At 43.3% G+C, this 15,206-nt stretch overlaps 1 protein-coding gene across 1 annotated transcript in view; it reads left to right on the top strand.

The window, feature by feature from the left end:
• Window positions 1-15,206, top strand: part of LOC126427972 (tyrosine-protein kinase Fer-like) — a 129,117-nt gene that overhangs the window by 45,397 nt on the left and 68,514 nt on the right. The window contains exon 3 of the mRNA XM_050089858.1: window positions 5,131-5,301. Within this exon, the coding sequence (XP_049945815.1) occupies window positions 5,131-5,301 (171 nt within the window). The remainder of the gene's footprint in view (window positions 1-5,130; window positions 5,302-15,206) is intronic.

Below are 15,206 nucleotides of genomic sequence, written 5' to 3'. Positions count from 1 at the left end.
TCCAGAAAGACCTACTGTTGGTTTGGTTAGTATCTAAAATGCCGCAAAAAGATCTGTTTACTTTCGCCTGACTTGTTAATCATTTGTGACTTTCAGAGAAGCATCACCAGTGGTGAATTTTGAGTGAAACCAACACATTTCTCTAGTTGCCATGTCAAAATTTGTGCCGGCCGCGGTGGTCTAGCGGTTTAGCGGTTCTAGGCGCTCAGTCCGGAACCGCGTGACTGCTACGGTCGCAGGTTCGAATCCTGCCTAGGGCATGGATGTGTGTGACGTCCTTAGGTTAGTTAGGTATAAGTAGTTCTAAGTTCTAGGGGACTTATGACCACAGATGTTAAGTCCCATAGTGCTCAGAGCCATTTGAACAATTTTTTTCAAAATTTGCATATTTTGCCAAAACACAGCGGTGTTTACACTGTCTCACCTCACTAACAAGTGTTTTGTTACGTTCATTAAGTGAGGAACAGAGGAAAAGTAAGTTCAGCATCTTATGAAAAAGCACATCCTCGGTATAAAACTAACTGTGTAATCTGCTCACTTACACTGTTCCAGAACCCACAGAATTTCTCGTTTCACCAGCTATCGATGGCGCTTAAAATATTACGTTCTTTCATGGAAAAAGTATATACCAGGGTAATCCCAAAAGTAAGGTTTCCTATTTTTTTATATGTACATAAGTCTGGAACCGCAAGACCGCTACGGTCGCAGGTTCGAATCCTGCCTCGGGCATGGATGTTTGTGATGTCCTTAGGTTAGTTAGGTTTAACTAGTTCTAAGTTCTAGGGGACTAATGACCTCAGCAGTTGAGTCCCATAGTGCTCAGAGCCATTTGAACCATTATATGTACATAGACCTGTTTATTTCTGCAATGGCTTACATCAGTTTACAGCTTGAACATTTAGCTATTTTTCGACATAACCACCATTTATGTCGATGCATTTTTATAAACGCTGTGGCAGTTTTTGTATGCCCATGTCATACCAGCTCGCTGCCATGCTGTTCAGAAAGTTGTGAACCTCTTCTTTCACCTCGTCGTCGGAGCTGAATGGCTTTCTGGCCAAATGTTCTTTTAACCTAGGAAACAGGTGATAGTCACTGGGAATCAAGTCAGGACTATAGGGTGGGTGGGTGATTATGTTCCACTGAAACTGTTGCAGGAGAGCAACGGTTTGCCGAGCCTTGTTATGGAGAATGTGTACGCCCTTGCTCAACATTCCTCTTCTCCGGTTCTGAATTGCCCGTCTGAGTTTTATCAGAGTCTCACAGTATCTGTCAGCGTTAATTGTGGTCCCAGCGATTCAGCTCCGACGAGGAGGTGAAAGAAGAGGTTCATAGCTTTCTGAACAGCATGGCGGCGAGCTGGTATGACATGGGCATACAAAAACTGCCACAGCGTCTCCAAAAATGCATCGGCAGAAATGGTGATTATGTCGAAAAATAGCTAAATGTTCAAGCTGTAAACTGATGTAAACCATTGTAGAAATAAACAGGTCTATGTACTTATAAAAAATAGGAGACCTTACTTTTGGGATTACCCTCATAGTTAGTGCAATAACACGGTAGGTAGCCTAGTTTTGTGTACTAGCCATTTAACGAAACACTTTCGTTTTTGCATCCTATCATTTGCTAAAATCTTGTCTCAATACCACAAAACGTTTATGAGATACGACGAATGTTACGGAGTTCTGGCTTTATCGCGATCGCGAATGAGGGAGTTACGTAAGATGAGTTTTCTCGCGATTTGTGACAGGTAGCCACCTCCAACCAAGTCTAAAGAAAAATTCAGTGCGATGGATAAATTTCTTATGCAACGATATTATGTGATATGCGCCAGACCAAAAAAACATACCGTCCCCTACTTTTGATCGGAAACTTTTTCTATCTTCAAAGTGTCATACGTAAATCTACATATGATAATAGCTATGAGCATTAAGAAAATGATAGGCTCTCCATCATGAAGCTGACATGCAAAGCTGTAACTAACGCAAAAATAATTTTTTTTTGTACCGAATAGTTTCTGTCAAATCGTATGAGAAAGGCGCCAGGGCGTGCGCATCGGTTCTGTAATCGCTAGCCGGCCGAAAAGTTCGTAAACGCTTGTCCGCCTCTCCTTCGGAACAAACGAATGAACTCGCACAGCGCTTTGGACGAAAATTGGTCACTGCGCGTAGGGCACCGTATACTGCACGGACTTTACAAACGGAACTTTTACAGGATAGATTTGTCTCCACATTTATGTCTATCTGCCTATCTATCTCTCACACTGATAAGAATTTGTCTCAGGAACGGATAGGCGGATCGACTTCAAATTTATATGACACAACAAAGTCCATACTCCCTTGCCGGTGTAAAAATTTTATGCTTCTAACTCACTTCAGTCAAGAGATACGGCTACTTACACTACTGGCCATTAAAATTGCAACACCTCGAAGATGTGCTACAGACGCAAAATTTAACCTACAGGAAGAAGATGCTGTGATATGCAAATCATTAGCTTTCCAGAACATTCACACAAGGTTGGCGACACCTACAACGTGCTGGCATGAGGAAAGTTTCCAACCGATTTCTCATACACAAACAGCACTCGACCGGCGTTGCCTGGTGAAACGTTGTTGTGATGCCTCGTGTAAGGAGGAGAAATGCGTACCATCACGTTTCCGACTTTGATAAAGGTCGGATTATAGTCTATCGCGATTGCGGTTTATCGTATCGCGACATTGATGCTCGCGTTGGTCGAGATCCAGTGACTGTTAGCAGAATATGGAATCGATGGGTTCATGAGGGTAATACGGAACGCCGCGCTGGATCCCAACGGCCTCGTATCACTAGCAGTCGAGATGACAGGCATCTTATCCGCACGGCTGTAACGGATCGTGCAGCCACGTCTCGATCCCTGAGTCAACAGATGGGGACGCTTGCAGGAAAACAACCATCTGCACAAACAGTTCGACGATGTTTACAGCAACACGGACTATCAGCTCGGAGACCATGGCTGCGGTTACCCTTGACGCTGCATCATAGACAGGAGCGCCTGCGATGGTGTACTCAACGACGACCATGGGTACACGAATGGCAAAACGTCATTTTTTCGGATGAATCCGGGTTCTGTTTACAGCATCATGATGGTCACATCCGTGTGTGGTGACATCGCGGTGAACGCACGCCGGAAGCGTGTATTTCTCATCGCCATATTGGCGTATCACTCGGCGTGATGGTATGGGGTGCTATTGGTTACACGTCTCGGCCACCTCTTGTCCGCATTGACGGCACTTTGAACAGTGGACGTCACATTTCAGATGTGTTACGACCCGTGCCTCTACCCTTTATTCGATCGCTGTGACACCTGGTCTTTCTGGATACAGAAAATGTTCGACTGCTGCCCTGTCCAGCACATTCTCCAGAACTCTCACCAACTGAAAACGTCTGGTCAATGGTGGCCGAGCAACTGGCTCGTCACAATACGGCAGTCACTACTATTGACGAACTGTGGTATCGTGTTGAAGCTGCATGGGCAGCTGTACCTGTACACGCCATCCAAGCTCTGTTTGACTCAATGCCCAGGCGTATCAAGGCCGTTATTACGGCCAGAGGTGGTTGTTCTGGGTAGTGATTTGTCAGGATCTATGCACCCAAATTGCGTGAATACCCGTTTATCATCTGCATTTCTTCTTGGTGTAGCAATTTTAATGCCCAGTAGTGTACACGAGGTGCGGCTAGAAAAAAACCGGACTAGTACTGGTGAAACAATAAAACGAATGCAATAAGGCTGAAAGTCGCGTGGCCTGTCAGGTGACTCTCGCTCCCCCTACTGCTCGAGTTTCATCTGCCTCCTGCACTCAGTCTGCCCGTGGCGTCTGTTGTAAGTAGTTGAAGTTTTGTTTGTGCATCGGAAAATGTTGAGTGTACAGAAAGAACAGCGTGTTAACATCAAATTTTGTTTCAAACTAGGAAAATCTGCAAGTGAAACGTTTGTAATGTTACAACAAGTGTACGGCGATGATTGCTTATCGCGAACACAAGTGTTTGAGTGGTTTAAACGATTTAAAGATGGCCGCGAAGACACCAGTGATGACACTCGCACTGGCAGACCATTGTCAGCAAAAACTGATGCAAACATTGAAAAAATCGGTAAACTTGTTCGACAAGATCGCCGTTTAACAATCAGAGCAGTGTCTGAGTTAACAGCAGTTGACAAGGATAGTGTTAGGGAGATTCTTCATGAAAGTTTCAACATGAACAAAGTGTGTTCAAAAATGGTTCCAAAGTGTCTCACAATTGAACAGAAGGAACGCCGATGAATGATTTGTTCTGACATCCTGGAAAACATTGAAAGTGATCCCACCTTCTTACAAAATGTTATAACTTGCGATGAATCGTGGTTTTTTACTTACGATCCCGAAACTAAACGCCAATCGATGCATTGGAAAACTCCTGGTTCTCCACGACAAAAAAAAAGCACGAATGTCAAAATCGAAATTCAAGGCAATAATGATTGTTTTTTTTTTGACATCAAAGGGATTGTGCACATTGATTAGGTACCAGAGGGATAAACAGTGAATCAGCATTACTACATTAGCGTCCTGGCTACCCTACGTGAGCGAGTACGGAGAAAACGGAACGATTTGTGGAGAAAAAAGTCACGGATCCTTCACCAAGACAATGCCCCAGCTCACAGTGCGTTGTCAGTGAAGACGTTTTTGGCAAAACACACATTCCCATCTTAGATCATCCACCCTACTCACCTGATTTGGCCCCCTGTGACTTTTTTCTTTTCCCTAAAGTCAAGTCAGCTTTGAAAGGAACTAGATTTGAGACTGTTGAAGCAGTAAAAGAAAAAGCGACAGAAGTAATGTATGGACTTACCGAAAATGATCTGCAGCATTGCTATGAACAGTGGAAAATTCGTATGGAGCGGTGTAGAGACCGAGGAGGAGAGTACATTGAAGGAGATAACACGAAATTGTAAATAATTGTAAATAATTGTTTTTTCCAGCATCAGTCCGGTTTTTTTCTAGCCGCACCTCGTATACCTTGTCTTGGCTAGTAGAGTTCTGTCTCGTCATTGTCTTTGTGTGCAGACGACGTGGCACGAAGAGAGTGAGGACTATACTGAGGTGGTTGGTGGTGCAGGGCTGGTTGTCCACCGGCGGCCGGAGCTTCCGCACTGTGCAGGACCTGGTGTCATACCACTTGAAGTTGTCGGTGCCGCTGGACGACCAGTGGGGCGCCGTGCTGAGGAGGCCCGTGTCTGCGTGGCTGCTCAGCAAGGCGGACCTCGACATCGGGCACACCCTTGGCAAGGTAATTTGGCTACACCTGTGCTGCACGGGGTGCGGCCACTGACTGTTGTCACTGGCAGACAGCTCTCTGATAATGCCGCCTCATACGAGTACGCAGTATCTCTGTAGCCTTCGCAGTCGTCATTGAACAGCTGATGCTCTCCACGTGTCTCCTATAGTGGGTGGTTATAATTAAATTGCAGCTGCTCGTTAAGATGCAATGTGGACTGCAATTCTGTAATGGCAGCATAACTGACACACAGCTGGGAGAGTGGTGTGCTTGTGCCACTCGCATCCATCCACGCCTGTGGGCTGAGGACGACACGGTGGCCGGTCGGTACCGTTGGGTCTTCCAAGGCCTGTTCGGCTGGAGTTTAGTTTTATTTAGTGTAGCATAACTTTTTTTAGGTATACCAATGTGCTAATGTGAAACTGATTCACTCTGGAAAAACATAAGCGCTAGTTCTGAACGGCATATGTAAATCAGGCACTGTACAGCATCATGCCGATGTCTCCAACATATTGAATATATTGTGTAAACAGCAGCTAATAAAATAATCAACATTATGCCTATCTCACAACTTTTTCTGGCCATGTCCTGTTCCTAGTCTATTACACATGGGGACATTTTTATATGTCTTTCTTGCATTCACACCCAGTGGCCGAAATTGGAACTAATTTTTTTCCAGCGTAAATCGGTTCCACATTAACACATTGGCATATCTGTCAAGTTTCGCTACCATACGATAATTACAGCCCACACTGGACCTTCACAAGTAGGTGCACGTTAATTATAAACAGCCAGTTCCCTGCTAGGTCTGGTTACAAAACTGAAGAAGAACTGTCGTAGCGGCCCCTTATCAGTTAGAGGGCCCACACAACAGCTAAGCAAGGTAGGCTGCCGACCTCCCTTTAAGAGCTCATATGCAAACATCGCCAATGGATGTAAACATCGCCGGATGGAGTGGCTGAGCGGTTCTAGGCACTACAGTTTGGAGCCGTGCGGCCGCTACAGTCGCAGGTTCGAATCCTGCCTCGGGCATAGATGTGTGTGTTGTCCTTAGGTTAGTTAGGTTTAAATAGTTCTGAGTTCTAGGGTACTGATAACCTCAGCAGTTAAGTCTCATAGTGCTCAGAGCCATTTTGTTAATGTAAACATCAACAGACTCTCCGCATAACCACGGCACTACTTCATGAAAAGCCGTGTGACCGAGATCCACAAATTGAAACTAATGTGACTAAGTGTAGCAGTCCACAGAATAGGTGTTATAAGCATGCCAGGAGAGTCAGACCGGCAGTGTGTACCTACAGCTACGACAGCTCCGGCCGATACCTACGCCGGCTATAGCCCAGTAGAAACTCGCCGTATTCTTCCGCAGAAAGTTGTGTAATAGGATGTCCGGAGCAGGTGAAGTGGTCGGGGTTGTGGGGCATGGCTGGGTAGATGAAGGTGGTTGTTTTAGCAGTCTTCCTCTAACGTCGATCAGTTGTAGAATTTTGGAACACGTATTGTGTTCAAGTATAATGACTTTTCTGGAGACTAGAAATCTGCTCTGTAGGAATCAGCATGGGTTTCGAAAAAGACGGTCATGTGAAACCCAGCTCGCGCTATTCGTCCACGAGACTCAGAGGGCCATAGACACGGATTCACAGGTAGATGCCGTGTTTCTTGACTTCCGCAAGGCGTTCGATACAGTTCCCCACAGTCGTTTAATGAACAAAGTAAGAGCATATGGACTATCAGACCAATTGTGTTGTAACAATGGAAAATTGTACTGAAATGCAGGAGCATCTGCAGCGAATTGACGCATGGTGCAGGGAATGGCAATTGAATCTCAATGTAGACAAGTGTAATGTGATGCGAATACACAGAAAGATAGATCCTTTATCATTTAGCTACAAAATAGCAGGTCAGCAACTGGAAGCAGTTAATACCATAAATTATCTGGGAGTACGCATTAGGAGTGATTTAAAATGGAATGATCATATAATGTTGATCGTCGGTAAAGCAGACGCCAGACTGAGATTCATTGGAAGAATCCTAAGGAAATGCAATCCGAAAACAAAGGAAGTAGGTTACAGTACGCTTGTTCGCCCACTGCTCGAATACTGCTCAGCAGTGTGGGATCCGTACCAGATAGGGTTGATAGAAGAGATAGAGAAGATCCAACGGAGAGCAGCGCGCTTCGTTACAGGATCATTTAGTAATCGCGAAAGCGTTACGGAAATGATAGATAAACTCCAGTGGAAGACTCTGCAGGAGAGACGCTCAGTAGCTCGGTACGGGCTTTTGTCAAAGTTTCGAGAACATACCTTCACCGAAGAGTCAAGCAGTATATTACTCCCTCCTACGTATATCTCGCGAAGAGACCATGAGGATAAAATCAGAGAGATTAGAGCCCACACAGAGGCATACCAACAATCCTTCTTTCCACGAACAATACGAGACTGGAATAGAAGGGAGAACCGATAGAGGTACTCAAGGTACCCTCCGCCACACACCGTCAGGTGGCTTGCGGAGTATGGATGTAGTTGTAGATGTAGATTGTTGGTTCTTCCAATACATTTTCCAGTAGCTCAGCCCCACCACTAGTGTCATGGTGGAGACGTGCTGATACGCGCAGCCCGGGGAACGCGACGCCGCGCTCGGTCGGCGGCTGCGCAGGCAGTAGGAGGTTAGCAGCACGAGGCCCGGCCTAGCTCGCCTCCTGCGGACGCTGCGGCTCGTAACGATGCCGGGAGTGGCCGGTGCAGCAGCGGGAAACACCCTCCGCCGACCGGTCCTTGGGGACAGCGTCAGTGATGACGACGACGTAACAGCGACCGAACGCCCAGTCACTCGAACTGATGCCGACGCCCACCGCTGATGCCTTTAAATTGTGCAGACCGCTGCTGAATCCGCCGGTTACGCGGCGCCATGTTTATTAGGAGGTTCTCGCTGAGTTGGCTAACGCAAGCGCGCCACACGCGACCCGTGCCTGCGTAATTCTGCTAATGCTGCATTCTGGCTGTGATGGCTGCCGCGCACGTACACACATACCATCGCTCGTTGCAAAACTGTGTCAACTGCATAACGTGCCGGCCAGGCTTCGCACGCCTTCGGCCGTGAGGCTGGCGCATCGCGCACTGAAACGCACTAAATCACAATTTCGCACCATATTTCCAAAAAATAACCCCTTGTCCTCTACAATTGTATCTTGTTGGGCGTAAAGCCACTTTGGTATTGTGTAGCATAGTACTTTGGTTATTATTTGTTTTCACTGGCTTCTACTCTTATCTAGGTTGGCTCAAATGGCTCTGAGCACTATGCGACTTAACTTCTGAGGTCATCAGTCGCCTAGAACTTAGAACTAATTAAACCTAACAAACCTAGGACATCACACACATCCATGCCCAAGGCAGAATTCGAACCTGCGACCGTAGCGGACGCTCGGCTTCAGACTGTGGCGCCTAGAACCGAACGGCCACTCCAGCCGGCTCTTATCTAGGTTTTGCCACCTCAAGAACTGTTGTTCGTTTGCAAGATAGTGCACCACAAGTAGGCGTTTTAGTTAAATAATGTGTGTTCAAATGGCTCTGAGCACTATGGGACTCAACTGCTGTGGTCATAAGTCCCCTAGAACTTAGAACTACTTAAACCTAACTAACCTAAGGATATCACACACATCCATGCCCGAGGCAGGATTCGAACCTGCGACCGTAGCAGTTGTGCGGTTCCAGACTGTAGCGCCTTTAACCGCTCGGCCACTCTGGCCGGCAATGTGTGTTCAAACTTGTTCGTTATTTCTTTCCTTCCGACAGCAGGACGCTACAAGAACAACTGTAATGCATTCCAGTTTGCCGTTTTCTATGAGAATATCACAACTGTAAAAATTTAGACACTCATTGACAGTGTGAATATGCACTTCGTGGCATTGGAATAAGACCATGTATTTGGGCGCTTCATTGTCATACAGTGTATTTCGCTCAAATGTGGAAACACCTAACGGCACAAAAGTGAAAAATACTAATGTATAGAATAATAACTGCTACCAGTAACAACAGAAGGTATTTTTACTTAATGCAGAACCTCTTTTGGGCTGGCGCCCATCTTCACATGATTTACATTGAGTTATATGTTTCCACGTTAAGTGTTGGATTTCAGTACAGCCAGGTATCAATGTATTTTCCACATTACATTTATAAGATATTTTTACAGAAAACCTCGATTTTTTTTTACACGTTGACTATTGTTATTCACCATGGTAGTTATTGGCACTTTTATGTGGCGCTTTTAACACAGTAGATGTTTGTAACTTCAGAAGCACATGCATTCACTACATCGAACGTGTTGACACAGGAAAATATATGGACCTGGTATGGGTTACTGTTCTACACACTACAGGGTGTCTCTCCTAAGAGCCTTCTGGCGCATTTTCTCTGTCTTTTTCGAAAGATACTTGCGGTTTCGTTTCGGCAACGTATAACTCAAGTCAGCCGAGACTAATACTGATCATCGTGTCTTTCATGGGACGATGTAAAACGTCAGTTTGTTTCCGGTTACAAAGAGAATGATTTTTAAAGCGGAATTTTGTTTGGCCATCAGATAGAGCAGCAGCACATTAATCTGTTCCAGTATTTGTTTTACTGATATGCATTAACAGAGACAGTGAAGTGTTGAGGATTAGATTAGATTCAGTTTTTGTTCCATAGACTCAAAAAAAAAAAAAAAAATGCAGATGTTTCTCTTGGGTGTTGAACACATCAGAAAGTATAACATAAAAAGCATAAACTATTTGAATATAATACTTACTACCCTAAACTTTTCTCAGGAGATTGTCAAAACAGGTAAATACATTACAGTAAACTGGAACTGCTAATACTGACAGAATTAAAAACCATCAGAAAGACACATTTTCATAATACTATCATAAACAAAATATCTAATCTTGACTGTTGTGACCAAGTGCTTTAAAAGCAGGAATCTAACGAGTATTTTTACTTTAGCTGGTCTAACAGTCCCTGTTAAGATATTCATCTATAGAGTAAAAAGTGTGTTTAAATTATGTTTTATCTGAAACCAAGTTTTTAATGGTTGAAACTTCCTGGCAGATTTTTAATGGTTGCTGGCTCTTTATTGAAAATGTGTGTTTCTGAATATGGGACCGCTCTTTGGACCAAGGTAAGTGATTTTAGATGTGTATGTAGATTATTCTTATTCCTAGTATTGAAGCTATAAATTGAGCTACTAGTTGGAACTACAGATATATTACTTGCAACAAATTTCATTAAGGAATAAATATGCTGAGAAACAGTGGCTAGAATACAAATTTCCTTGAAATGTTTCTACATGATGATCGTGAATTTACACCACAACTGATTCTTATTGCACACTTTTGCACACAAAAAACTTTTGCTCAGTTTCTTGAGTTATCCCAGAATATGATACTGTATGATGTAAAATAAGCAGAGTATGCAAGTTTTTTTTTATATTTGTATCTGCTACATCTGACATCATTCTCAATGCAAATACAGATTTGTTGAGGCACTTCGCCAATTCTGTGGTATGGCCTTTCCAACTGAATTTATTATCGAGTTGTAATACCAGAAATTTAACACTGTCAACCTCTTTGATCTGCATGTCTTCATATGTTATACACATGCTGGAAGCAATTCTCTTACAGGTTCTGAACTACATATAGTGGGTCTTACCAAATTTGAATGACAGTGAATTAGCTTCAAACCATTTATTAATGTCTGTGAAAATTTGATTAGCAGCTACTTCTAAATCTGCACATGAATTGCTATTTATTGCAATGTTTGTATCATCTGCAAACGAAACAATTTATTAGCATCTGGTAATGTAACAGACCAGAGGTCATTAATGTACACATGAAAAAGCAATGGACCCGAGATGGAACCCTGAGGAACGCCAGATGTAATTAATTCCCAATCAGATGAAGGCTGATTGCTTACTGCACAGGTATTTAGCAACGACACCCTTTGTTTCCTGTTTCTTAGATAAGATTCAAAGCATTCCGCAACAATGCTTGTGTCACAATAATATTCTTATTTACTTCATTATTTAACAACCGGTATTCCAGCAGCTACAGCACCGCCATCGGCTGCGCTGCTCACAAGGAAAACTCTCCATAAAACCCTCTCAGATTTAGTAGTAGTAGTAGTAGTAGCAGTAGCAGTAGCTTTATTTACCTGTAGATCTCTTTTTTACAAGGATATAGTACATGTCAAAGTATTTATAATTTTAGACCAATTTAAAATAAGGTAATTCGTATACACATATATTTACAGACTTCTAGTTAGACAATCATTAGATTTACTCCTGTTATACAATAATCATCATACAATACTGTTTTTACTAATAGCTTATTTAATAATGTGATGCCAAAATGTTCATTCATATCTCACTATCAGTCACTGCACACACTATACACACATTGTTTCAAAACACTTCACTCACTACCCACACGAACATACACATACACACACACTGACTGGTGATCTCTGGGCCATTTTCTGTACCCCAACTTCCCATTTGCTATCCTGAAACACTGAGTCAACATCCATAAATAATGAGTGAGATGTTGAGCTCAGAAAGAGGAAGAGGTGTTAGTATTGTGTTATGCATAGCTTGGGGACAACTATTTCTAGAAAGGAAAAAAATAAGGGAAAAAACATAAAGTGAAGGTGTTACGTGGAATGTTGGATGTTTTATAATCATTATTATTATTTATTTGTATAACGTTTTTTATCAAACTCCTACTCTATTTTACTCCTTCAATGTTTTACTACTTCAATGTATTAAATGTATTGCATAACATGAACTTTTTAGCTGTCTTTTTAAATAAGTGTTTTTTTGGTATTTCTTTAATCTCTTTTGCTACTTTGTTCTACAGTTTTATTCCTTGGCAGAAAATGTTGTTCTATGTTCTATGTTTTATGTTTATTTTTTCTTGGTAAATGTAAGCTGAGTCTATCTCTTGTTGCATGGTCATGGACAGAGCTATTTGTGCAGTAATGACCAATGCTATTTTTGATGTGTACAGCTGACTGGTAAATGTATTCACGTGGAGCAGTTAAAATCTCCAGTGTTTTGAACAGATCTTTACAATGAGCTCGACTAATATTTTTCGTTATGATTCCTATGGATCTTTTCTGGAGTTTGAAAATTGTGTTCATATTTTGTGTGTTTGTTCCTCAAAAAAGAATGCCATAGCTAAGAATTGAATGTACTGTACATATGAATAATATGTAACTAAAAGACACTGCACGTTACATACTGATGATAGGATTCTAAGGGCACAACAAGCTGATGTTTGCAAGTACCTTTGTGTGTTCACACCACTTCAACTGAGAATAAATATTCATTCCAAGAAATTTTGCAATTGTTACACAGTCTGTAGAGGTGCCATCTACATTTAATTTAGCATTGTCATTTTTCCTCTTCAAACTGAAATTCATGGCACTAGTTTTCTCTGTGTTCAATGTCACTTTATTGCTTATTGACCAATCATAAACGTCCTTGAGAGTTTCATTTGCTTTCTCAGCAAGGAGTTGTCTTGTTTTCTCAGTGACTATAATATTGCATTTAGTGGAAATAAGCCCAGGGGGCGGCCTGTCACAAACTGAACACAGGTAAAGAGTGAAATCAGGAAGAGTGTGTACTGAACTGTGAAAAAAAGCAAAATGTAAACAGTGGACAGTCCAAGAACAAATAGTGCAGTGTAAAGCATCAATGGAGGGAATTGACGTCATGGTGTAGTGGTCACGATTTGGACTGCCCTGAGGGACAGCCGTGTTCAAACCTTCCTCTTGCCATTTATTTTTTTTTTTTTTTTTCGCTGTTCGCTTTAATCAAATTTGTGTCTATGACGTGGTAGTATTACGTCCGTTTCCAACAGCGAGCTGTAAGGAAGGCATCTATAATGACAGCTGATTCTGCACAACTACTCTACTAGCAGCCGGAAGGAAGTGGCTTTCGAATGGGATCCGCAAACTTCTGATGACAAGGTGAGAGGTCGACAGAATCCTCCACCGGAAAAGACGTCTAGTGTGTCACATACGGCATTAATGACAGTACGTGTGTGTCATATGACAGGAATCTCTTGTCGACGCACCCGATTTGTAAGACTGGTGAGTGAGTGAGATATGCCTCCTTGCCCAATACTGGCTTTCAAATGAATGCGAATGTGATCACTCCCAAGGAAACGATGAAAACATAACAGTTTGTCACATAAGCTGTCACAATCAGACAGTTTCTCTGTGCTCCGTCAAAACATATGTCTCTCAGGTTTATGAAGTAGCGTTCCATTTAGTAAGTTTTCACTCCTGAATTCCTTTGTCGTAACAAAGACTGAAGAGCCAAAGAAACTGGTACACCTGCCTAATATCGTGTAGGGCCCCCGCGAGCACACGTGCCGCAAATCGACGTCGCATGGGCCAGACTAATGTCTGGAGTAGTGCTGGAGGGAATCGACACCATGAATCCTGCAGGGCTGTCCATAAATCCGTAATAGTACGAGAGGGTGGAGATCTCTTCTGAACAGCACGATGCAAGGCATCCGAGATATGCTCAGTTATATCCATGTCTGGCGAGTTTCGTGGCAAGCGGAAGAGTTTAAACTCATAAGAGCTTTCCTGGAGCGCCTCTGTAGTAATTCTGGACGTGTGGGGTGTCGCGTTGTCCTGCTGGAATTGTCCACGCCCACCGGAATGCACAGAGAACGTGAATGGATTCAACTGACCAGATAGGATTCTTACGTAGTGTCACCTGTCAGAGTCGTATACAGACATATCAGGGGTGGCATATCACTCCAACTGCACACGCCCCACACCATTACAGAGCCTCCACTCTTGAACAGTCCCTTGCTGAGATGCAGGGTCCATGGAATTCATGAGGTTGTCTCCATACCTGTACACGTCCATCCGCTCGATACAAGGTGAAACGAGTTTCGTCCGACCAGGCAACATGTTTCCAGTCATCAACAGTCCAATGTTTGTGTTGACGGGCCCAGACCAGGCGTAAAGCTTTATGTCGTGCAGTCATCAAGGGTACACAAGTGGTCCTTCGGCTCCCAAAGGCCGTATCGATGATGTTTCGTGGAATGGTGTTGTGTACATAGTTCCGCGTAGTCGGCACGTACACAACTTTCCCACTAGAGCGCGTCCCGCTAAGCACAACAGTGCAGGCGCAGCGCTCGTCCGTCTCCGCACTACGAGATGGCGCTGCCTTAGAGACGGACCAAATTCTGCTTCCGCCAATCCGCGTATTAATATGTAACGCAGCCAATGAGATTGCTGCTAACGTAGAACCTTTTCTCCTCGCGGATCACACTCGCGCAGTGATACCTGAATGCACGAGGTATTAAAACAATGTACAGACCTCCGATTAGTCAGTCTGCATTAGTCTGTACGAGTCTGCATTTGTCTGCACCAGTCTGTACCAGTCTGCATTAGTCTGTACCAGTCTATAGTCAAGTTTCAGTCTGCACCTAAGAATATTATAATATTCCTGTACATAGCCATGAAGCTAAATGTATAGACACTTTGTCAAGTATCAGAGATATGTGAGAATAAGATTAACGTACGAAGACCAAAAGAACTTCAGATTGTCAATTGTAAATAGCACCCAGAACGAAGTAAAGTAATTTTTATGCTTATTATTATTTTAATAAATGTGTGTGAAAATTAATCAAGTTCTGTTTAAAGTTGGTCACCGTCAATCTGCTACTCTAAGAGTGCAAGTGGCATTTCTATCGTCTGACCTAACGGCAGAAGATAAACACGCCACGATAAGACCACGAGACATATTGCTGACACTCGCCTACTTCGTTAGAGCGACAAGTCAAATAATCTGATGGTGTGTGTACCAAAGGTCTTACAGTACGCACACCACAAATGGTTTGCATGCTGACACTTGCTGATGGC

Source organism: Schistocerca serialis, chromosome 12 (genome assembly GCF_023864345.2).
Source record: "Schistocerca serialis cubense isolate TAMUIC-IGC-003099 chromosome 12, iqSchSeri2.2, whole genome shotgun sequence".
Classification (NCBI taxonomy): Eukaryota; Metazoa; Arthropoda; class Insecta; order Orthoptera; family Acrididae; genus Schistocerca; species Schistocerca serialis.
Note: the sequence above shows the minus strand (reverse complement) of the source record. Positions and strands in the feature narration are given on the sequence as shown.